The 24401-nt window shown below is 33.5% G+C and overlaps 1 protein-coding gene across 1 annotated transcript; it reads left to right on the plus strand.

The window, feature by feature from the left end:
- Window positions 1-10598: 10598 nt before the first annotated feature.
- Window positions 10599-12372, plus strand: LOC112727057 (uncharacterized). Its single transcript, XM_025776657.3, has 2 exons — window positions 10599-10759; window positions 11781-12372. Exon 2 carries the CDS (start codon window positions 11781-11783, stop codon window positions 11988-11990), a length of 210 nt encoding a protein of 69 aa, XP_025632442.1. The 5' UTR covers window positions 10599-10759; the 3' UTR covers window positions 11991-12372.
- The last annotated feature ends 12029 nt before the right edge of the window (window positions 12373-24401 follow it).

Genomic DNA, 24401 nt, shown 5'->3' on the forward strand with positions numbered 1-24401 from the left:
AACTAGGAGCCTTGAAAAATGGGTAAAATAAAATCGCAAAATGAAAAGCGCAACGTTCCGGAAACGGAATAACTTGCGTGTGAAGAAAACTATAACTATCAAACATAAGATAATAAAAGTAGGAATAGAGGGCTAAGGGTACAAAATAACAAGCTCCTAACTCAGCCTGCGAAGTCAAGGCTGGCCGAAGAATATTTACACATATATACATACATAACCAAAACCCAAATGTACATAAACAAAATCCTGTCTCTCCATAAACCTCTAAGAGAATCAAAAGAGCAAGATATGCGGAGAGAAAGCAAAGTGTATATATATATATACACACACACACATCACTGTACAACAAAATAACCCAATAACCACTTCGCTCCAGGAGTCCAGACGCCTAACGAGATGCCTCTCGACCTGCATCTGAAAAATAACAACATAGTATGGGGTGAGAACCAGAGGTTCTCAGTATGGTAAAGGTGCCACTTTTTATGACTAAAGGAATGAAAATAGAGGTTTAGAGGTTTGAAATAAGGTTTTAAAACTCAAAATTCATGTTTGCTAGAATAGGTGCCACGCGTACGCGTGGGAGTGTGAAGATGCAGCTCGCGCACGCGTCCCTTGTCATGTGTACGCGTAGGTGAAAACTTCATGTCACGCGTGCGCGTGGGTCACGCGTACGCGTGGACATGCTTGTTAGCTCCTTACGCGTACGCATAGGACCAGTCGCGTACGCATCGCCAAAACCCATGCCACGCGTGCGCGTGGATGTACATTCTTCAAAAAAAAGAATCAATCAGAGAGCTGCATAACCAGAGAAATACCACCTGCATATTAACAAATTCCACACCAAAATTTCCGACGGGCATAACTCAGTCGTTTTAAATCGTTTTTCTTCCGTTCTTCGAATGGTATAAACTTCATGAACTCAATTTTCATTTAAAACAAATTGGAATCAATTTGGGGTTCCGAAAGCCAACTTATATCCCGCCGAAGTTCGGTCCAAAACCAAAGTTTTGCAAATTCTTTAAACCTCATGTTCATTCAAAGTTTCCATTCCATTCAATATTAAACCTGTCAATACCAATACAATTTCCAGCAACAAACCTCAATAAAACTCTACACCATTCCATTAACCACCAAGCAACAACAGTAAACAAGCTCCTTTCTCAACAATTCGATCAAGCTTCCATTCAATATTCTTGTAACATATAATCAACAAATCAACCATATTTCTTTCTAACATCAATATAAATAACAATCTCCACCACATAATCAAATCACCAATTATCCAACAAACACTAACCAAACATGTTCTTCAACAAATTACTAAACATTCAATATACACCTGTATTCAAACTTAAACCATACCTTGGCCGATTCCCATGTAACGACCAAGGCAATTTAACTAAAACCAACACAGCCCCAAAACCTCAACTAAACAGCTTTCTCCAAGTTTCGGTATTCACAATTTCAAGCTCCAATTATTTATTCACAACCTAATACACATTCAGAACACATATATACCCAATTTAATGCCCAAATCTCAAATTTAGTGAAATTAAAATAGAATTATGGTATCCTCACCTTACCCAAACTTCACATAAGCAAGAGTGAAGGTTTTCCTCAAGCTAATTGGATTCTAAAACATCAAAAATCAAAGAAATTCAACATCTCTTCCATTTTTCAAAAAATTGGGAGAAAGGAGTGGCTGGCAGTGATTAATGACTTACCAATGAAATTGTTCTGGTAGAAACGTAGAGCTTGACGCGGTGGTCGCGTGGCCACAAACGATGCGGCGATCGAAGCTCAAATGGAGGAGTTACGGCGAGTTGAACTTACCGTAAGGGGTTATGGGATTCCTTCTTTCCTTCCCCTGTGTTCTTCAACGCTGCTGAAATGCAGAGAAAAAGGATGTGGGTTCATTTAAAAGGCTGGCCCGGTTGGGCCCACGGCCTGGTTTGGGTCCAGTTCAACCGGTTCGGCCCGTTCGGTCCAATCTTGGGCCGATTTCTTTGAAATTAGTATCAAAATTCTCGTTTCGATGAGTTCTATCCTAATTTAATATAATATTCGTATTTCTAATCTTCTTTATTAAAAACTAATTTATCGACTAATTATTTACTAATGTAACGGGGTTTACATTAAACTTTGCAAAATTTCAGAGAAAAAAGCTTTCACCCGGTAAAATTACTTTTCTAACACATATTAATTTAGTTAGATTAAAATTTTAAGACAAATTCATTTTAATTTTATAGCATTTTGGTGGTCCACCTACGAGCATGAAACTCCAAACAAGCAAGATTTTACTATCAAGATTTTGAGCTTGACTTGTAGTACTTCAGGATAGGAGCACAACTAAAGTATTTTGAGCATGTAAAGTATAATTTAAACTCGTTAAATTTAAAATTAATAAACTTCTAAACTTCATAGTAACTTAGATTATATTTAATCATTTTGCAGATTCATACTAAAAACAGAAATAGGCTTGATCATGAAAGGATGAAAAGTTTAATCTTTATAAAATAAGGTAAAGTACTGTTTTAGTCTACAACGTTTGGGGTAAATCCTATTTTAGTTCCTAAAATTTAAATTATCCTATTTTTATCCCAAAATAATTAAAATGACATTAATGTGATCCCACCGTCAAATTTCTCAGTTACATCTTCGTCTAGACCAACCACCACCCACAACCGCCGCACCTGCATGCTCTTTCCGGTAGTGTGTTTGGTAGCCTTATCAAATGCGCGGGTGGGGGGGGGGAGAGAGAGAGAGAGAGAGAGAGAGAGAGAGAGTAGGAAACAAAAAAGAAAAGAATATATTAACTAAAAGGAAATCTGCCACACGAGAGTAGAGGTCAAGAATAAAAAGATTCTAAAAGACTGTCTACCACATAAGAGCAGATGAAACATGATTGTTGTTTGGGTCTTAGTGCCAAATGTATAGTGGGAATGTCCATACATTGTGAACTGTTTTTCAGATATAAACATATTATAACACATTTAAAAGTCACATTGCATGCATTTTGGCTGTAAGACTTATATACACATTGCATGCATCTCTAAAAAATCATATCTGGGACTTGTGTCCTAGTAATGTTGGGGACAGGTAGGCAACTGACATATGAGCTTATAGTCTGCATAAGGCTAGACATGCATGAAACTTGTTGTGCATTTTCTTTGTGATGTATTTTCTGTGTATATGTGTGAGTACGTTTTATGTATTTTATGATTGTTTGACTTTTGTGTTCTTTATTTATTAAGTTGAATGTATTATGTTGCTTGTTATTGCTGGCTAATAATAGTAAAATTAACTTAACTGGACTCTCCAGTTCTTACCCCATCTTTCGAACCCATTCAGTTACAGGTGTGAAGGCTTATTATAAAGCTGTGTAGAAGAGTTTATTTGCGAGTTGAGTTGTTGCTAGAATTTATTTTTCCCTCGTCTTGTTAGTTGAAGCTTTTATTTCAGAGAGTTAGGCTTGTATATGTTGTTCATTGATTAACTATAATGTATTACTAGTAATTATGTGATTATTATTGATTGAAAGTCTTTGTTGAACGATTATTAATTAATAAAAACAAAATTTACTAGCTTTCATCTGATAAAATGGAAAACGTGTTAATGTCGTAAAAGTTTATTATTAAATAGATAATAAAAAAATAGATTAGTAACATCTTACTTTTGGTATGATCATGATGTGCTAGAAGTTGACTCGTTACAGAAACTAATGTTATACCCAAGAAAGATAGGTTTCGTATGATAACAGTACCCAAAATCTAATTTTTTGTTGATTTTTTAATAAAATTTCTAAATTATCCTCACCCTTTACCTTCTTCCTCAAATTTTAAACGTTCACAATCCTCCTACCACCAGCACCTCCTCTTAATACCAATGCCTCTCCTCCCCCTCTCTACTACCACCACTCATCATCACTGTAAACCTCGGAAAATTAGCGAATAGTTCGTCAGTAAATTAAGTTTTAATAAAGGAAATTAGAAATACAAATCTTATAGCAAAATAAGATAGAGCTAATTAAAACGATAATTTTGACACCAATTTTAAAGAATTTGGCCTAAGATTGAGCCGAACGGGCCGAACCGGACGAACCGAGTCCAAAACGGGCCCAAGGTCCAAGTCCAGCTCAACAATACACAAGCAAACACAGCTTTCGTTCCTCCCTCACTTCATTCACGGTGGAAATACTCTTGGAGAAGGGAAGAAGAACATAACCCTAACCTTTTGATCAAACCACCATAATTTCTCGCTCCGAGCTCCAATTGTTGCACCGTTTGCGGCCACGCGACCACCGCGTCGAGCTCTACGATTCTATCGGATCAATTTTATTGGTAAGCTTATCTCTCAATCCAATTTCTCTACCCCTCTTGATTTTCAAAAATTATGTATGTTAGTTTTGAGATTTTGGTCCTTTTGTGTTATAGGACCCGATTAGCTTGAGAAAAATGCTCACTCTTACTTATTTGGCACTTGGGTATGGTAAGGATCATTAACCCTAGTTAATTCTTTGATTTAGTGAGTTGAAAATTAAATTGGGTATGTGTATATATGACAATTGTGTTAGGTGTATGAGTATATGTGAGATGGAGTAAGAATTGAATATACTAGAGGCTTGATTAGAAACTTGAGAAGCTGAATTATGGTAAGAAAGGCTTGAAAGCTTGCTTTGTGGAGCTGTCTCGGGTTATACGTGGAAATCGGCCAAGGTATGGTTTAGGTTTTGCGTATTTAATATGTAATGCCCTGTGAAAATTTAGGCTAGACGACCCTATGATAAGTTGAAATGTGTAATTTTGTTGATGTTTAGTACCTTTGATGGACTTATTAAATGATATTAAGAATAAGTAGTGATTGATGATTTTGTTGAAAGTGTGGTGTTGGTGTTTAATGATGAATTTAATTAAGTTTGATGGAAGTTGATTTAGTGTACTTAAGATATATTAGTAATTCTTGATGTAAATGTTGAGCTATTCATGAGAGTGATATGGAGTATTTATTGTTGGTAATTGTTGAATAAAAGAGTTAAATGTATATGTTGGTATGTGTGACAAGGGAACTATGTATATACATGAGTATAATTGTCATTGATTTGGATTTGGAATTGTGAAGAAGCATGTGTATATGTAGGGAGTTATTGAATGATTAAGAATATTGGGTGTGGTGTGTTGTAAAATGAATGGAATGTATGGAGTTGAGTATTGGTATGTTTTGGTTGGGAAATATTCTGGTATGGAATGAGATTTTGGTAAAACTAGGGGTTTGGTAAATTTTGGAAAAACTGATTTTTAATGAACTTCGGTAGTCCATAACTTGAATCTCAAATTTTGGATGAAAATGAGATTTGTTTCAAATTAAAGAGGGTTTTTATAAGCTTGAGAATGATATAAATTTTGCGAAAAACCAAAGTCTGTAAAGGAAGTTATAGACGCCGGAAATATGGTGCGAAAAACGGGAATTTTAAAATACAGCAGAACCAGAATTTCTGGTGTGTGCCTACGCATACTGATGTGCGCACGCACCCAGCAGTAGCAACAACTTCACTTGTGTATACGCACGCCTTTGTGCGCAAGCGCACGCCAGGATATGCCTTCTGCTAGTGGCAGTCGGATAGGTGAGGCACACGCACACCAAGTAGTTCCTGGTTGGTGTGCGCACGCACGTACACCTGTGTGCATCCGCACACACTCTGTTTTTTCAGCACTTGTATTTTTATGATTCAAACATGGTTTCGATCCTCTAAGCCTCTATTTTTATCCTTTTAACCCTAGATCTTATTAGTAAGCTTAGTAATTAGTTGAAGCTAGGAAATTGAGGTAACTTGGGGATAAATGAAAGGGTAAACGTGATAAATTATAAGAGAATGATGTGAAAGCTAAATGAATATATGTTGCTATGGCTATAAAGAACGAATGTAAGGAAATGATGATGATAAATGATGAGATTTGGGGATGACTGTGTGTGGCTGAAATGGTCAATATGGCAAGTTGAGGACGGAGGTTCCCTCTCTTGTCGTGATGTAGATGTGGGGAAGGTGGAAAGGCACTCTCCTTCTTATTGATTCTCCCACATTCTTCTCTGGTTGCAAGGTGGAAAGGCACACTCGTTCGATGTAAAAAGACACTCTCCTCGGTGAAACCTACAGGAGAAGGTGAAAAGGCACTCTCCTTCGTTTATGATCCTCTTGGAGATATGCAACCTAGAGACCAATGTCTGGCTTAGCTACCAGATGTGTCGGGTTATGGAAAAGTAACCGACACGTGAGCTCACGGCCAGTAGGATAGACATTCATCATATGCATTATGTTTGCTTGTTTGCTATGCCTTATTTGGGATTGCCTAACTGAATATATTATGATACTTGTGATAATTGCTACTTGCACTACTTGTCTCTTACCTGTGCTTGCAATTGCCTGTTTGCCTGTATTTGTAAAACCACTGGAGACGGAGAAACGGAGGAAAGGTGGACAGGTTGGGTGTTAAGATAAAGTTTAAGTTGAGTTTAGTATTCTTTAGACACCTACCCCTTTATGGTTTCTGTTAAGTAGTTTTAAGTTTTATAATCTGAGTGTCGACATTCTAGGATTGCCTCTGGCATTCCCAAGACCTTATATATTATGTGCGTGGTACCTTTACCAGGCTGAGAACCTCCAGTTCTCACCCCATACTGTGTTGTTGTTTTCAGATGCAAGTTGAGAGGCTCCTCGCTAGGCATCTGGACTTCTGAAGCGGAGTAGTCTCTGGGTTTTATTTTGATGTACAGTTTTGAATGTTTATGTACTTAGTTTCCTCTCCAAAAAAAACTTGTTTATTTTGTTCCTCTTAGAGATTTGAGGAGAGTTAAGGTTTTATCTCTATATTTTGGGTATTTTGGGACATGTATATATGTATGTAAGTACTCTCCAGCCAGCCTTAGCTCCACAGGCTGAGCTAGCTAGGAGCTTGTTATATCGTTCTCTTGACTCTTTCCCTGTTCCCTATTTAGTTATGCTTTTAAACTTTAGCTTTTTTCTCACGCAAGTAACACTTATTTAGAGGTCATCATACCATACCACCTCTATTTTACGACTTAAGTGTAAAGCTCTGTGTGGTAGGGTGTTGCAATCACCACCGCTGCTGCCATCCTCCACACACACATTCTCAATTGTTAGTACGCAACACTCAAGAACCCTCTTTTTCTTTTTCACCTTAGCAGTGAAAAATCACTAGGTTCCATTTTTGTGCACTCTCAACTCAATCTTTTTTTCTTTGAATAATGACATATCGTGACGCCATGGTGTGTTCATTGAACTAGAATAAGAACATAAAAGCGCACTTCCTCCTAAAAAGACAGGGCTTCAACGTTTCTTCTTACGGCACGGGTGTGCACGTTAAGCTCTGTGGTCCCTCCCTCAGAGAATCCAATGTCTACAATTTCGGTACTCCTTACAACCAAATGTTCAATGACCTTCACAAAAAAGACCCTGAATTATATCCTTCTCTTCCTCCTCCTCTTCTACTAGTGAATTAATTTTTCATTTTTTCTGTATTTTTTGAGATCATGAGTTGCTTCAAATGGGTAAGGAATAGAAAGAAAAATTGAATTTTTAGAGAAGACTGAGTGTGAGGGGAGAGGCGTGGCCAGAGGTATGAGTTGTCGCGAGTGAGCTGCTTGCAGAGGAGGATGGCAGACATGACTCGAGCCTCCTGGTGAGGAGAGGAGGAAAGAAGGTGTGCGAACTTCAAGAAGAGGGTGTTAGGATCAGTCGACTTTTGTGTTCTTTATTTGTTAAGTTGAATGTATTCTGTCGCTTGTTGCTGTTGGCTAATAATAGTAAAATTAACTTCACTGGACTCCCCAAATCTTACCCCTTCTTTCCAACCCGTTCAGTTACAGGTGTGAAGGCTTATTGTAAAGCTGTGTAGAAGAGTTTGTTTTCAAGTTGAGTTGTTGCTAGAATTTATTTTTCCCTCGTCTTGTTAGTTGAAGCTTTTATCTTAGAGAGGTAGGCTTGTATATGTTGTTCATTAATTAACTATAATGTATTACTAGTAATTATGTGATTATTATTGATTGAAAGTCTTTGTTGAACGATTATTAATTAATAAAAACAAAATTATTAGCTTTCATCCGATAAAATGGAAAACGTGTTAACGTCGTAAAGGCTTATTATTAAATAGATAATAAAAAAAATAGATTAGTTACATCTTACTTTTGGTATGATCATGATGTGCTAGAAGTTGGATCGTTATAGAAACTAATGTTATACCCAAGAAAGATAGGTTTCGTATGATTAACAGTACTCAAAATCTAATTTTTTTGGTTGACTTTTTAAATAAAATTTTCAAATTACTCTCACCCTGTACCTTCTTCCTCAAATTCCAAACTTTCATAATTCTCCTATCACCAGCACCTCCTCTGATTACCAGTGCCTCCCCTCCCCCTCTCTACTACCACCACTCACCATCACCACCACTACTGCCATCCTCCATACACACACTCTCAATTAGTAGTACGCAACACTCAAGAATCCTCTTTTTCTTTTTCACCTTAGCAGTGAAAAATCACTAGGTTCCATTGTTGTGCACTCTCAACTCAATCTTTTTTCTTAGAATAATGGCATATCGTGATGCCATAGTGTGTTTATTAAACAAGAATAAGAACATAGAAGTGCACTTCCTCCTAAAAAGGCAGGGCTTCAACGTTTCTTCTTGCGGCACGGGTGTGCACATTAAGCTCCGTGGTCCCTCCCTCAGAGAACTCAATGTCTACGATTTCGGTACTTCTTACAAGCAAATGTCCGATGATCTTCATAGAAAAGACCCTGAATTGTATCTTCTCCTCCTCCTCCTCCACTAGTGAATTAATTTTTCATTTTTTCTGCATTTTCAGAGATCATGAGTTGCTTTAAATGGGTAAGGAATAAAAAGAAAAATTGAATTTTTAGAGAAGACTGAGTGTGAGGTGAGAAGTGTGGCCAGAGGTACGAGTTGTCGTGAGTGAGCTGCTTGCAGAGGAGGATGGCGGACATGAATTGAGCCTCCTGGTGAGGAGAGGAGAAAATGAGGTGTGCGAACTTCAAGAAGAAGGTGTTGGGATCGGTCTGCTTGCAGAGGTTGAAGAGCGTCTCAGCGTGGGAGCGCAGCTCTTTGGTGGAAGACATTAGGTGCGAGATTAGGGTCTCGAATAGGGATGGAGATGGATCGGCGCCCAACACGGCGGCTAGTTCCGATTGCTACAATTGAGTTGGCTCGGGATCCATTTCTCTGTTTTTTTAGTTTTTTGTGGCTGGCAGCGGTGGAGGAAGACAAAAAGTGAGGGTTGTGAAAGTTTAGAATTTGGGAAAGAAGATAAAAGGGGGTAATTTGAGAATATTATTAAAAAGTCAATAAAAAAATTACGGTTTAGATACTATTGTCACACAGAACTCATCTCCCATAGGTACAACGGTTGTTTCCTTATTTGATAGGTACTTTTGTCAGCGTTTGCAAAATTCATGAATATAAATGGTAGTTTATTCTTTTGTAAAATTTGTAATTAAGTTTTTATAGTTTAAAAGCTTTTAATTGAGCCTCTACATTTTTATAAATTTTGTAATTAGGTCCTTACCAATCCAAATACATTAGAGTTTTAAGAAAATTCTAAAAATAAAAATATGTTCAGATTTAGAAATTTAATTTATAAGTGTGAATATTTTTAATCTGGAAAAAAATTTATTAATTCTAATATTTTTGACAATGATTTAATTACAAAATTTAAAACTATGTAGTGATCCAATTAAAAATTTTTAAACTATCAGAATTTAATAAAAAATTTGATGTATAAAAGAATTATTTAAAAAGTATATAAAAAGAATGGAATATCTAATCCATATTTTAATTTAAAGAGTATATATAAAAAATTTAATCTCTAGTCTATATTTTAAAATGTCAATTTTGTTGGTGTCACTTTGTTAAAGACAAATCTTTTGAACTTTAAAATGGTAATTTACACGTAGGTAAAAGAAGGAAGAATATTTGTACTTTTATTTTTATTTTCAATATTTTAGTTTTATAATTTATTTTAAAATTATTGAAAATAATAAAATTTTATTTTTATTAATTTTATCTTTATGTTTTTTACAAAAAATTTAAAATAAAATTAATAATACAATCAACTATGTCTTAATTAATTACGGGTATTTTTTTAAATAGTTCGACGGATAGCTTTTAATAAATAATAACTAAATAATTTAGATTTTTTCTAAATAAATTTATACTACGTTATATGCATGAAAAATATATATAATTAAATGTACAAGTAAAATTTGAATAATTGTTTATATAATTTTTTTTATTAAAGTGATAATATATAATTAATTTATACGATTTATGATTTAAAGAAGACATTTGCAAACAAATAAATTAAAAATATTATAATTTATTCAAATATAATTTAGTTGACATGTATCTTATTTTTAGAAAGATAAAATTATTAATTAACATTTTTTAACCAAAAAATATAAAATTATATTTTTACATATTTATTTTACTTTTATTAAGATAAAAAATTTAAAAATTTCGATTAGTTGGTAATAATTAGCGGAATATAGCTTAAACCCATTGAGCTATTGAAGAATAGGGAAATAGGGAATAAACCTGAACAGTGGACAATTGTCTATTCTTTCTAATCTCGCCGACTCCAATCGTCGCCGTCGCTACCGCCGCCGTAAGCCACTGCTGCTAACCTGCTTTTACCGCCGATTCTTCCGTCTCTTCGAATCTCTCGTAAAAAGGTTTGATTTTCCTTTCATGCATTTCTATTATCCATTTTTTTGTTCCAAAACCCCATCACAAAATTACGTGTCTGGTTTCCTTTCTTTTTTCTAAGTTTTGAAAATGAAACTTAGATTATGGTTCCGCGTCTGCTCCAAATTTAACAACCTACCGTGCAAACTTTCTACAAAAAAACATTTTTTGTTTGGGTCAGTTTTGTTCTCCATGGTTTTGTTGGAATGCACGCAAAGTGTTTGATGAATTGCCTCACCGAAGAGATTGAGCTAAAAACAGCAGCTTCATATATTTATTTATTTATTTTGGTTTTCCTACAAACTAATGAAGCCAAGTTGGTAAATTGTTGAAGCCACTTTGCCTGTGTTCTGCTATTTGGACAAACTTGACCCTCTGGACTTGGCACCTAAATTGAGGGATTTCACTTTGATGAGTGACAAATCAGGGAAATTACAGTTGATAGCATTCTCACTTGCCGGATTCTCCACTCATCAACATGAGATCTCTACTGTCTTTTGTCTTCATGGATACGCAGCACTAAATAATTATGAGCAAATATCATTAATTTTTTTCTCCAAGTTCATGTGATAGTTCCAATAATTGTATTTAAATTTGTTTCGTCGATTGATAATTGCATCTAATTTTGTGCATATTTAACACGTGCAATAAATTCGTGCATGTAAATTCGTTTGATCGACTTTTGAGTTTTGAATTGTGTATGGTGAATCATCTGCTATATACATGGAGCATAAAAGTAACAACTATGGTTCTGACTATTTTGAAAATATAGTTGCCTACTTGCCTTCTATTTGATGCACTCTTGAGATTATGTTCATGTCTGAATTCTGTTTCACTATTGCTTTGAATTGTTGACTTTGAAACTAGCAAAGTTAAGTTGTTGCCTTAATTGTGCTGAGTACTCAAGTTTCACTTTGACCTTATACTTCTTTCTTGTGGTTTAGGACAATAAAAAATGTTGTCTTCATTATCTGTACTAACTGTTTTCATCTTTCTTCATTGATCTAGATGGCTGGACTCTCAGGATTTAGGAGCCTTCCTCCCAAAGCTAAGAATTTGGTGGTTGCCGGGGGTTTGACAGCATTTGTCTTCGGAACGTACTACTACACAATGAGAGCTGTTGGAGGTACAGATGAACTGCAAGTAGCAATAGATAAATTTGAAGCAGAGAAGAGCAAGACAGAGGGTGATGGTACTAGCATGCCATCAAAGGTTTAATTTCTTTTTGCAAGAAAAACAGTAGTTTTCTCTCTGCTTTTACTACTTTGTGTTAAGATCAAGGCTTTAGTTGTTTTACATGACATGAAAATGTTAAAATGTGATATTGAACTCGGTTGTTACTAAGTTTCATGTATGATAACTGAGTGGTAGGGAAAGTATAGTATAACTGAGATTCTCTTGTTGGATTGTGAAGAATTTATGATGAAAAGCCAAGTTGGGGATTATGATGCATGTAAAATAAACTTTGCCACTGCTTTCTATTGTATGAAGCTGGGGCAGAATGGCATTACAAGGTTAAGATGAAAAAAATACAGCACATTTTCTGTTTATGATTGTGTAGTGTTGCTGAATAAGATTGTGTGATGGGTTAAACTCCAAATTCTATCGATGAGTTTTGCAAGTTCCATTAAATTCTAGTAATTTTACTTTTCAGAAAAGATCAAAGTCAAGGCAAAAAGAATGTGGTTCTCATCTATTTTTGCATCAATCAAGTTAATTCCTAATAATATAAATGATTTTGTTAACAAGTGTACCCAATGTAACTTTTGGAGATATTGTAAATAGAAAATTTGAATGAAAAATATAAATTAAATAATTTTTTAGTTTAGCTAACATGATCTTAAACGTATTGATAAGTTTATTATTAGTGAAAAATTTTAAATATTTTTATTTAATAAATATAAAATGAATGTATTAAAAAATTAAATTTTTTTATATTTTTAATGAAATTTTTTTTAATTTATAAACTTAACATGTGTCTTATATCTTAGGGCATAAAATAGATTAATCCTAATTTTTATTATGTATTAAATATATTGAGAGAATAAAACACCTTAGAGTGTGTGTGGTTGGAGGAATTATAAATAATTCCTAGGAATTTTAAGATGGGAATATGATATTCCCATGTTTAGTTCAAAGTTTGAAAAACTATTCTTAAGTAAGTTTGATTCCAGGGAATCAAAATACCATCATTTCAATTTTCACATTTCCCTTGGGTATCTTTAATTCCCATGGGAATGGAATCTTTATAACAATGTAATACTTGAACCACACACACTTTTAATGTTACCTGCTAAATGATTAATGTGACAATGTTATTTCCAACATTGTCTCCACAGTCACTCCTCTTGGCTAAATCATTCAAAGTTTAAATGCTAATTACTATGATATATGATTATCTACCTACAAATATACTGCTACTCTACATTGCATTTCTAATGGCGGAAAGGGCATCAATAATCTATAACTCCTATTTACAAATTACGTTAACGTTAATCTAGCTAGATGACTACTTAACCTGAACTTTGTACATAGCAGCAAGTTTATCCACTGAAACCTGACCTTAGGCTGGATGTAAGAGTTCTCGACGAGCTGCAAAACAGACAAAAAGCATTAATTATTTGGGAACGGATATTGTTACTCCTATTATAATGTCACTTTTTTTTCTATTGTTAAGGGAAAATATTATTACGCAAAAATTTTTTTAAGCAAATAAATATAAAATAATATTATTGTTAATTTATGTTATATTAATTTTAAAAAGTCAGTTTCAATATATTAGGAGAAGCTTTCAATTGACACTAGTAAGCAGTTTTAATAAAAAATGTAAATGTCAGTGATAATAATAGAACGTCAAAATAGAAAGTGTAGGAAATAGTTACAAGTACAAAATGGATATTCTACTTTCATTGATGCAAGAGGAAAAGAAATTGAAAATATTTGCATACCTCACACCATAAAGGCTACTTTATTGTTAGTGAGACATGATGGCATTGGTCATACCTATCATGAATTAAATGCATCTCATATAAACATTATGAGGTGCAGACGTGCAGTGGTCGTCTAATGGCTTGCCAATGGAGTTTGTCCCCTCCATAACGATACAATGTTTGATTAATCTTGTTAAATAATCAATTCAAAACTATGTCTACCAAAACTCATGTGTCAATGCTACCATAAATTTTTTTTTAATTTTAGTAGGTTCACAAACTTCACTTGATATATTGCTTACTCCTTCAAATGTGAGCACAATAAGAGATAATAATTATTCTGCTATTATTCAAAATACAAGTCCAGTTTTTATGGTTACTGTAGATATATTAAAAATTTTTCATCAACAGATAAATAAAAATCATTATAATTTGACTAACATATTTACTCATTATATGGCAAAAATGCTTAACTCTTTTATTGAGTTAACCAACACTAAGTGTGATCAATTAATTTATAAAGTAAATCAAATTGCTAAGATAGTTAGTACGAAGGAAAATCGAAATGATTTCATTGAAGTACAAGAGATAAATGCAGAACAAAATTCTCCTGAATATAATATGCATGTGAATAAAGAAGATCAAAATGATGGTAATGTAATAAAAGATTATACTGGACTACAACAAAATATTAATGAAGTTGTTGAACAAAATGAAACCGAGAACAAGAGGTCAATCAAGTTGTTGAACAAATTTTGAAAAGATTGAAATTTAATGTTGGATTTGAAGATCAACCTCAGTTTATGTCTCTATTGTCTGAATTTATCCAACAAACTAAATTGCTTGAGGGATGGAAGTGGCCTAAGTAATTAACCACATTCTCTGAAAAAGATGAATAATCGTTAGTAGAGCACACTGCTTGCTATACTATAAAATCAAGGGTTAAGTACTGAAATCGTCCCTAAGGTCTGGGGTGAAAATAAAAATCGTCCCCGACCTTTTTTTGTTATTAAAATCATCCTCAACGTTACAAAACGTTATAAAATCGTCATTTTCTACTTTAATTTTATTTTTTTTACCATATTACCCTTACCCTTCATTATTAATAAAAATAATTAAAATTAAAAATAATATTAAACCCCCCTCCCCTCCCCTCCCTCCGTAACTCACCCCCTCACCCCACTCCCTCACCCCTCACCCCTCACCCCTCACCCCATTCCTAACTCCCGACTCCCGACTCCCGTACCTCCCTTACCCCCTCACTCACTCCCCCCTCACCCCACTCCCGTAACCCCCATCCCCTTCCTCATGCCCCTCTCTTCAAAACCCCAACCCCAATTTTAATTTCAATTTTTCTTCTCACCACCGCCGCCGCTCTACTTATTTATTTCTGGGGTTCTTCGCCGCCGCCGCGCCGCGTGGTCATCGGGAGGGGGATCTCGCCGGCGCTGCTTCTTCTTCTGTGACTGCCCTGCTTCTTCTTCTGTGACTACTTGAACTTCTGCTTCTGCTTGTTTTGCTTCTTCTTCTGCTTCTGTCCTGCTTCTGCTTGAACTTCTGTGGTCATCTGTGACTACTTCTGTTGTTTTGCTGTTTTTGGATATGAAAACTGAAATTGTAATTGATGATTATTGAATTATTATTTATTGAAATTGTTGTGATTATTGAAATTGTTATGGTTCTTCTGCCTCTGATTTTTTTTGTTGATTTATTTTTTTTGTAAATGTTGTTGTTAATTTGTTTTGTTTTGTTATGAGTAATGAATGGCTATGGTGGCAGTGGTTTTGGTGATGAGGAAAGGAAGAGTGAGAAGAGGAAGGAGATTGGGGAAGAGTGAGAAGAGGAAGGGGAAGAGGAGAGGGTGAGGGAGTGGCGGTGAGGGGTTTACGGGAGGGTGAGTGAGAGAGTGGGGTGGGAGAGTTACGCGAGGGGTGGGGGTGGGGTGGGGGGAGGGTTTGTTTTAATTTTTTAATATTTTTAATTTTAATTATTTTTATTAATAATGAAGGGTAATATGGTAAAAAAATAAAATTAAAGTAGAAAAGAACGATTTTATAACGTTTTGTAACGTTGAGGATGATTTTAATAACAAAAAAAGGTCGGGGACAATTTTAATTTTCACTCCAGACCTTAGAGACGATTTCAGTACTTAACCCTAAAATTAACAAGGTAGCATCAAATGAGTATTTAAAAATAGAATTCTTTCCCTCCTCATTGACAAGAAATGCCTTTACATGATTTTTTAACTTAAAACCAAATTCAATTCACTATTGGATGCAGTTAGAAAGAGATTTTTATAAATAATTTTTTTGTAGTAAATTAAAAATCAGTTTAAATGTGTTCTCCATCAAACGCAATGTAAGAGAATTAATTGATAAATATTTGACTAAATTCAGAAACATGAGAAATAGATGCTTTTCTCTCGTTTCAGAATTTGAAATTGTCAAAATAGCCATAAATAGATTAGAATTTGAAATTAGGAAGAAGTTTGTAAATCAACAATATTATGACATGACTTAACTTACAAAAGATGTTAGATAAATTGAACACTAAAATTTAAAAAGAAACAAAGTACAAAGACATGATAAAAAAAATTGAATAATCACCAAATATCTACATCTCATTGAATAAGTAATGTAGAGGATAATCGAAATTTTTTTTTCTAAAATACAAGGTAAATGGTTTTTTTGCAAATAAGAGATAATTTGGATAATACAAAAAATATGACAAAAAATCTCATCTTCTTTGTTTTTTATCATCTTTTCCTCCTTCTTATTTTTATTTTTTCTTTTCTCTCTTCTTTCTCTACTTCTCTATCTCTTGTCTCCTTCTTATTCACCACAATCTCCTTTCTTCGTTTTTTTCTCTTCTTTCTCAATTTCTCAATCATTTTTCTTTCTTATTTTTCTTAATCTTCTTTGTTTTTTCTTTCTCATATTTTTTATCTTTTAAATTTTTATTTTTTATTATCTTTTAGTTCTAACTATTTTATTTAAGGTCGCACTATGGTACATATGCAATTTGGTACAGATTTACAGATATTTCATCTGTTTCAATAGCATATTAACACATGGCACTGATAGGTGCAGGTCATGGCAGGGCTTGAATAGTGGCGGTGGCTAAGCCAAGTATGATGAATAGAAGTGGTAGCAGATAAACTTGTGGAATGGGCCTTAGCAGCAGTTAGGGTTGGCAAACGGGCCTAAATCCGTCGGGCTGGCCCACATAACCCACCAATAAAGATGGGTTGGACTGGAAAATTGGGACCGCCAAATAGAAAAATCCGCTTAACCCGCACCGCTTAACCGTGGGTTTTGGCGGGGCGGGGCATGCTTTCCCGCCGGGCTTAGTATTTTTTTGGCAATGGGGTATTTTAGTAATTTTTTTGCCAAAACCCAACTTCCCCAACCCAACTTACAAGAGAATGAAGATGAAAATTGAATATTTTAGATTTTGTTTATTTTGCTTTGTAGACAATATTTATAATTATGTGTTGGATTATGTTTATTTTACTTTGGAGACAATATTTATAATTACAAAGACTTTAATGTTTGTGAATATAAAAAAAATTATAATTTTTTTATGCTTTTAGAAATTATAAATTTATTAAAATGATTGTAAAATTATATATATTATTTAATAGTTAATAGTAAAAAAAAAAGAAAATTTGGCGGGTTTAGCCCACCAACCCGCAGTTAGGTGAGGCGGGGTGGAATTTTAGGACTATCTCAATAGGTGGGGTAGGACGGGCCAACCCGCCAAAAAAATGGACTTTCGGCGGGACGGACTTTCGACGGGACGGGCTTCCCCACTTGCCACCCCTAACAGCAGTGGATCACTGAATTGGGTATCTCAAAAAAATAAAAATGGACCTAAAGTATTTTTTATTTTATTAATAATAATAAACGAGTGAAACCCATCTTTAGCGAAGAGCATTTCAGTTCAATTAAATATATTTTTTTAAATTAGTTCAATTAATTTTAAGCTTTTGCTGAAACATGAGAGATTTTAGTTTATACTTTATACTGTTCTAGAAGAAATGCATACAATAATTTATTAAATTAAAAATTATTTTTATTAATCAATACTTTAAGGTTTACTTATTGTACTAATTTATTAATAACTTATAAATAATTTTTTTTAAATTAGTTCAATAATATTAAAAATTAAATATCTAACTACTTTGCGAGTAAATTCAAAAACTAAATCCTTGTTAATATCTATTAATCTAACCAAATAATTTATTAATTTATAAATAAAATTTTAAAAAATTATAATGACGACACATAAGTAAATAATTTCCAAACTCAACATATGAGCGCCATGCAAGTATTTTAAATTAGTTCAATAATATTAAAAATAAAATTTAAATTTCTAACAACCTTGCTAATAAAATCAAAAACTAAATTTTTGTCAATATCTAACAACCTAACTAAACAATTTATTATTTATTAATTTGTAAATAAAATTTTAAAAATTTCTAACGACGACACCTAAGAAAATAATCCCAAAACTCAACATATTAGCGCCATGTTAGCATAAAAACTTTCTATTTGTATAAAGATAAAGATAAAAAAAATACTCATAGTAGAAGTTAAATTTACTATTTCATTACATTTATAAAAGCGTAGATGATTCACATAAGAGTTATGATATTTTTTTAATTTATTTTTAAAATAGTTTTTATTTTTGAGTGTAATAATTATAAACTAATACATGGTGGTAATTAATTGGCATCGAAAAAGAGAAGGTGGAAAAAGAATAAGAAAAGAAGGAAGCAAGAAAGAACAAGCCAATATAATAGTGGTCGTGAGACAATAATAGATATGTATATAGAGAATACTAAGAAAAAAGAATAATAAAAAAAAATTAAAAAGTCTAAAAGAATAATAATAGCATGGTGATAATTAATTGCGGTTAAGGTGAATAGACGAAGAAAACAAGGAAATGGAATAAAACAAGACACCATAATAATGACGGACTGGCAGTGGGACAATAATAGTTATACATGTATAAAGAATGATAAGAGAAAAGGATAGCGTATGATATGATTGTTGAGTAGGTGTGGTCGCTTGTGGTGTGATGTACTGTAATTTGGTGTGTGATCGTTGATGCTGTGATCTAAATTTTGGAACTGTGTTTGCAGTTGGGTTCATTCAGTGGTGTATCATATTGATTCACTTTCTTTATACCGTGGTAGGTGATTGAATTGCTATATTATTGAAGATGGACTTTAGCTTTGATTTAGCGGTGGAGAGAAGGAGTCTAGTTCAAAGAGTTCGAAAAAAATCTGTAGTTACACTTTCTGCAGTACGAAAGAGGACGCCGATGATAATCTATACCTCAAACTATAATTAGTGAAAGCATAATAATAATAAATTTGAGTAAAAAAAAACTCATTCCTATAAACTTCAACTAAATAAGTTCATTAATTTATAATGCTTCAATAATATTTTTTTTTTAAAATTAAATTTAATTTAATATGTATTTTTATCTTATACTTTAAGATACAGATTATAGTTTAATTTTAATGTACTGACGGTATAAAACATTTTTATACAATTGTTCGATTATATCTATTTCTTTGGATGAGATGATATAAGAGTTTAATTGTGCTAACTCTTCCAAAAGTATAATTTTACTTTCTTATTATTTTTTGTTTCTTAACATTATTACTATATGTTTTTTATTGTTATTATTATTTATATTATTATTATTATCATTATTAAATCAAAATAAAATATACATAAGAGCCAGTCAACTAGTCAATATTTTAATACATTTTACTTCCATAAAAGTTATTTATTCAGCATAAAATTAATTGTCATCGGGTCTTTTCTTTTTTTAAAATGCTTATTTTGTATTGAATAACTAATATGAAATATATATTTTTTAGAAGAGAATTCATTAAAGCCTCTTTAATTTCTTAACCTTAACATTCTTAATTTAAAATAAAATAATTTGTTACCATTTTATTTCAAATATTTGTATGCATTCTTAGAATTTGATAAACAATAACAAAAGATTAAATACACATCTAATACAATATTTCTTTTCAAAATAAAATTTAATCTAACCAAATAAAAAAAAAAAAACCAAGAAAGAAGCCTATTTAATTAGCCACCGACCACTTGAGCAAAAAAATAAAAAGAACAAAAGGAAGAAATTCCATGACCAAAAAGAACAGTTTATGACCAAATATTAAAACAATGACCCACCTTTCTTGTAAGCAGCTGGCTATCTTCCTCTAAGCCGTGGCTCCCCTTGTAAGCTTGATAAGTGTTAAAATCTCTGCCAAGCCTGTCCCTTTTTAAACATTTATGAGTCTATATTTGATGATATATTTTGGTTTAATTTGAGTGGATTTTATTACATAAACTCACATTTATTCATTTAAATAGCATATTTTTGTGTTTTCTTCCTAAATTGAGCTTAATTATGAAAACATGCTATTTTGTGCTTAATTTAATCAATTTTATTCCACTTTTATTCCATTCAATGTCTTTATATATTTGTTGAGTGATTTCAGATTCATAAGGCAAGTATTAGATGAAAGAAGTGAAGAGAAAAAGCATGCAAAGTGGAGAATTCATGGAAAAATAAGGATTTGGAGTGCTTAGAGCGACGCACACGCGTGACAGACGCTCACGCGTGAAGAGGTGCATCGTCGAAGGCGATGTGTACGCGTGACATGATGTGTACGCGTGGAAAGAAAACGCCAGACGACGCGTACGCGTGACCCATGCGTACGTGTCACAGGCAGCATGTGACCTCATTAATGCAAATCGTTGGGGGCAATTTCTGGGCCTCCAGAGCCTAGTTTTGGACTCTCTGAAGCTGATTCTTACTATATCAAAGGAGGCCTCATTCCATGTGAAGGGGGAGAGAAATTAGGGTTAGTTTAGCATTATGTAGGTTATTTTCTAGAGAGAAAAGCTCCCCCTTCTCTCTAGAACCTAGGGTTTTTAGTTTAATTTCTTTGTAATTTCTACTTTTAATTCTTGTTTTCATCTAGTTTCTTCTACTTTTTTTTGTTCTATTGTGTTAATTTCCTTAGTTTACCTTGTTAATTTCTCAATTTGGTTATTTTGTAGGTTCATGAATACTCTTGTTATTTTAATTTACAATTAATGCAATTTATATTTCATGCCCTTTTATTGTTTAATTGAGTTGTTATTATGATTTCCTTGCTTTTGGTAGTTGTAGATTTTATTATTCATTGTTATTTTACCATGCTTTCTTTTTATGCCTTCCAAGTATTTGATAAAATATTTGGTTGGACTTTTGCCTAGTTTTTCACACTCTTGGTTGGAAAATTGGGTGATTGGGTGAACTTGAGTGGTGGATGTCCATTCCACATTGTGTGAGGATTGTTAATTGATTTGGTTTTCACTAACACTAAGCTTTTCACTAATAGAGTTGGTAAGGACTTGTGGATTGGGATCAATTATGCCCTTTTGACTAATTCTCGATGTTAGGATTGACTAATTAGGATTAATTCCACACAATTACCATGTTTGTGGTCCATAACTAGGATATGAATCCTTAATTCCCCTAATTTCTACCAAGAGTTCTTTTTGTCACTTTAATTTTCTTTTTATTGCTTTTACTTGTTTTCCATTTAAATCATTGCATGTCTTTTTATTTTATTGTCATTTACATTTCTTGCCTCTTTCAACAAAAAATTCCAAAAACCCCATAGCCAATAATAAGAACATTTCATTGCAACTCCTAGGGAAGATGACCCGAGAGTTCAATACTCTCGATTATAATATTTGTTTTGAATTGTGACTATCTTTTAGAATAAAATTTGATTGGGAGTTAATTGTTGATTTAGATTATACTTGCAACGAAGAGATTCTATTTTGTGAAAATCTAGATCACCCATAAATTCCTTACATCAAATTTTTGGTGCCGTTGCCGGAAAGTTGCAATTGTGTTGTTATTAGCTATTGTGCATATGTAAATATTGTGAATAGCTTATTTTTGGTTGATTGTACATATGTTGCTTGCTTATTTTTGGTTAATGTGAATATGTTAATATTTGAATATGTGAATGGTTGTTTTTGATTGATTGCTTTTTTTTCTAGTTTTAGGAGTTCATTTTATTTGTTCTCATTACTTTTGGTTTTTATTTTCTTTTTATCCTAGAAATTCTCCCCCATTGCATTGTGAGTTTTTTTTCTATTGTGTATAGGAATTGGGAATTTCAATTGCTTGTTACCTAGATAGAATGAAAGGAACTCACAAAAATATTTGGGTGTACAAGCTTGGGAATCTCAATTACCTTGGAGAATACAAGCTTGGGTGAGAGCTTCTCAATAAAGTCCAACTTAAGGACTCTAAATAGAAATGTTAGGTGGAAGACACCCCACCATGGTAACATTGTTTCAACCCTTCTCATTGTTTATAATTTTCCTTAATTGCATTTTTGTTTGATTGGTTAGCATAGAATTAGTTTAATTTTGAGAATTGTTAGGTTAATTTTGGTTTGGATAATGAATTTATGGGTTCTTGCATATTTTGATGTTGAATCTTGGTTGAGCTAAGGCCTGTTACCTTAGATTTTGAAGAATTTTTTTTGGAAAAAACAGGTCATGTGCACACACACACAACAATAAAATTTTGAGTCCTGTGCGCACGCACCCAGCTATGCATACGCACACCAGTCTTTGCAGCCTCTGTTGGGAGCGCTGGCACACCCTGTGCGCATGATCCCTGCCCAATTTTGTTCCTGTGCGAGCGCACAGACCTGTGTGCGCACGCACACATGATCCTTTCCCTTAAAAAAATTTTTTTTTGCCTTCCTGTGCGTGGGTACACGTCCATTCAAGGTCTCTGCCCATGGCGTTCGCACACAGTGTGAATGCACAATCTTTGAAACTTTGCTTTCCACGCGTACGCGTCACCCTGTATTTTCTCTATTTCACGTGTACGCGTTGATACCCAATTTCGCAAGCACCACGCGCGCGCGTCACCCATGCGTACGCGTGGTCCCTCCCCTGTTTCATACTATTCTCTTCTACCCTTCTCTCTATCTCTTCCTTTCTCTTCTTCCCCTTTTACCCTATTTTCTGCTTGTTCTTGTTCATTTTGTTTGCATCTCATTTTCACTTTAATAATTACATTAGTTTTTGTTTAGTTATTTGTTAATTAAATAAATTGCAAGTGTTTGACTGATGTTGATTGGGTTGCTTCTTGCTTAAATTTTGGTTCAATTATTGATGAATACATGCACTAAGCATTAAAGCCTTGTTTAATTACCTAGATGAATTGTGAGTTTGATTCATATGTTGTAGCTACCATATGCATTAGACTATATATCCTTATTTGGCATCTTGAATTATGCACTTTTACTTTAGTGAATTGAGTTGAATTACTTGTTCATCATGGTTTTAAAATCAATACAAGCACATTACAAGGCACTTGTTTGTTTTTAATGCTTTGCATTTGTTTGAGTGACTTGACTTGATTGTTATCAAACTTGTCACTTTTTGCAACAAGTACCTTTATTATGTGGCTATTGCATTATGTGTCATGATGAACACTAGGTTGCTTTTCATAATTGAATTGGTTATTGTTGATTATGCCATTTTCTATTCACCTTGTGCTTTCACTTACACAACTTCAATAACCAATGTCTTATATATTCAATTCACTTTAGTTGTGGCTATCTAAGTTTGTTTGTGTCCTATCTCTTGTTTTTCTTCACTTGTAACCTAGGCTACTTCATTGAGGAATACATGTTTTTCTGTTGATTATGTGGTTACCTTTTCAACTGACTAATGTGTTGTGTTCTAAACCGTGTGCATTTAGAATACATACATTGTCTTCTGTCATACCACACTCATATGACTTCTTCCTCAATTGTTGTTTATTTGTTTATATAGCAACCCGGAGCCCCAGTGCCCACCAGCTGAAGGTGGAGCCTCATAGTTCTTCACCCCCCGGATTGAGTGCATGCACGGAGGACCGTGCAACATTTAAGTGTGGGGATGATCTGCAATTTTGGGGCGTAAATTTTTCTTTCTCAACATTTTGCATTATTCTTTAGTTTTTAGTAGTTATGCTTTCTTGTGAATATTTGTTGATATTTCATTACATTGCACTTTGCTTGGTTGCTTGTATATATCTTAACTTGCTTATAGTTTTATTTTTTTGTAAATATTTGCATTTGCATTTGCATGGTAGAGTAAATAAGTTTGGTAAAACAACAAAAAATTTTCAAGAAATCCCTTCTAGGGCGTTCCATTGATTAGATTTGAAAACTTGTTTTTGAACTTGCTTGAAGTATCTTTCTTATGGAACATAGAAAAGACCTTGAACAAAATACCTAGTGAGATTTGAGCTTTAATGGATGGTTGCACATCTTCAACCACAATTTTTGTTCTTGTGTGTTATACTCTTTTATGATTGTAATCTTAGATTTGCTTGAATCTTTATGTCCTATATTTGGTGTTTTGAAATGCATTTAGTATGATTGAGGCCATTTTTGAAATCGAACTCACTAACCCATATGGCCAACCCTTACATCTACCTTTGTAAACCACTTTTGAGCCTTTAATTCCCCTTTGTTCTAATTTTAAGCACATCATTGCCAACCATTAATGTCCATGTATTGTATCTTTGATTAGCTTGGGTTGAGGAGTGTGTGTTATTTAAGTGTGGGAGAGAATTTGTGGGAAACATTGGTAGTTAA

This window comes from Arachis hypogaea, chromosome 12 (genome assembly GCF_003086295.3).
Source record: "Arachis hypogaea cultivar Tifrunner chromosome 12, arahy.Tifrunner.gnm2.J5K5, whole genome shotgun sequence".
NCBI lineage: Eukaryota > Viridiplantae > Streptophyta > Magnoliopsida > Fabales > Fabaceae > Arachis > Arachis hypogaea.

Coding starts and splice junctions, on each gene's coding strand:
- LOC112727057 (XM_025776657.3), top strand. CDS start 11,781: ATGGCTGGACTCTCAGGATTTAGGAGCCTTCCTCCCAAAGCTAAGAAT.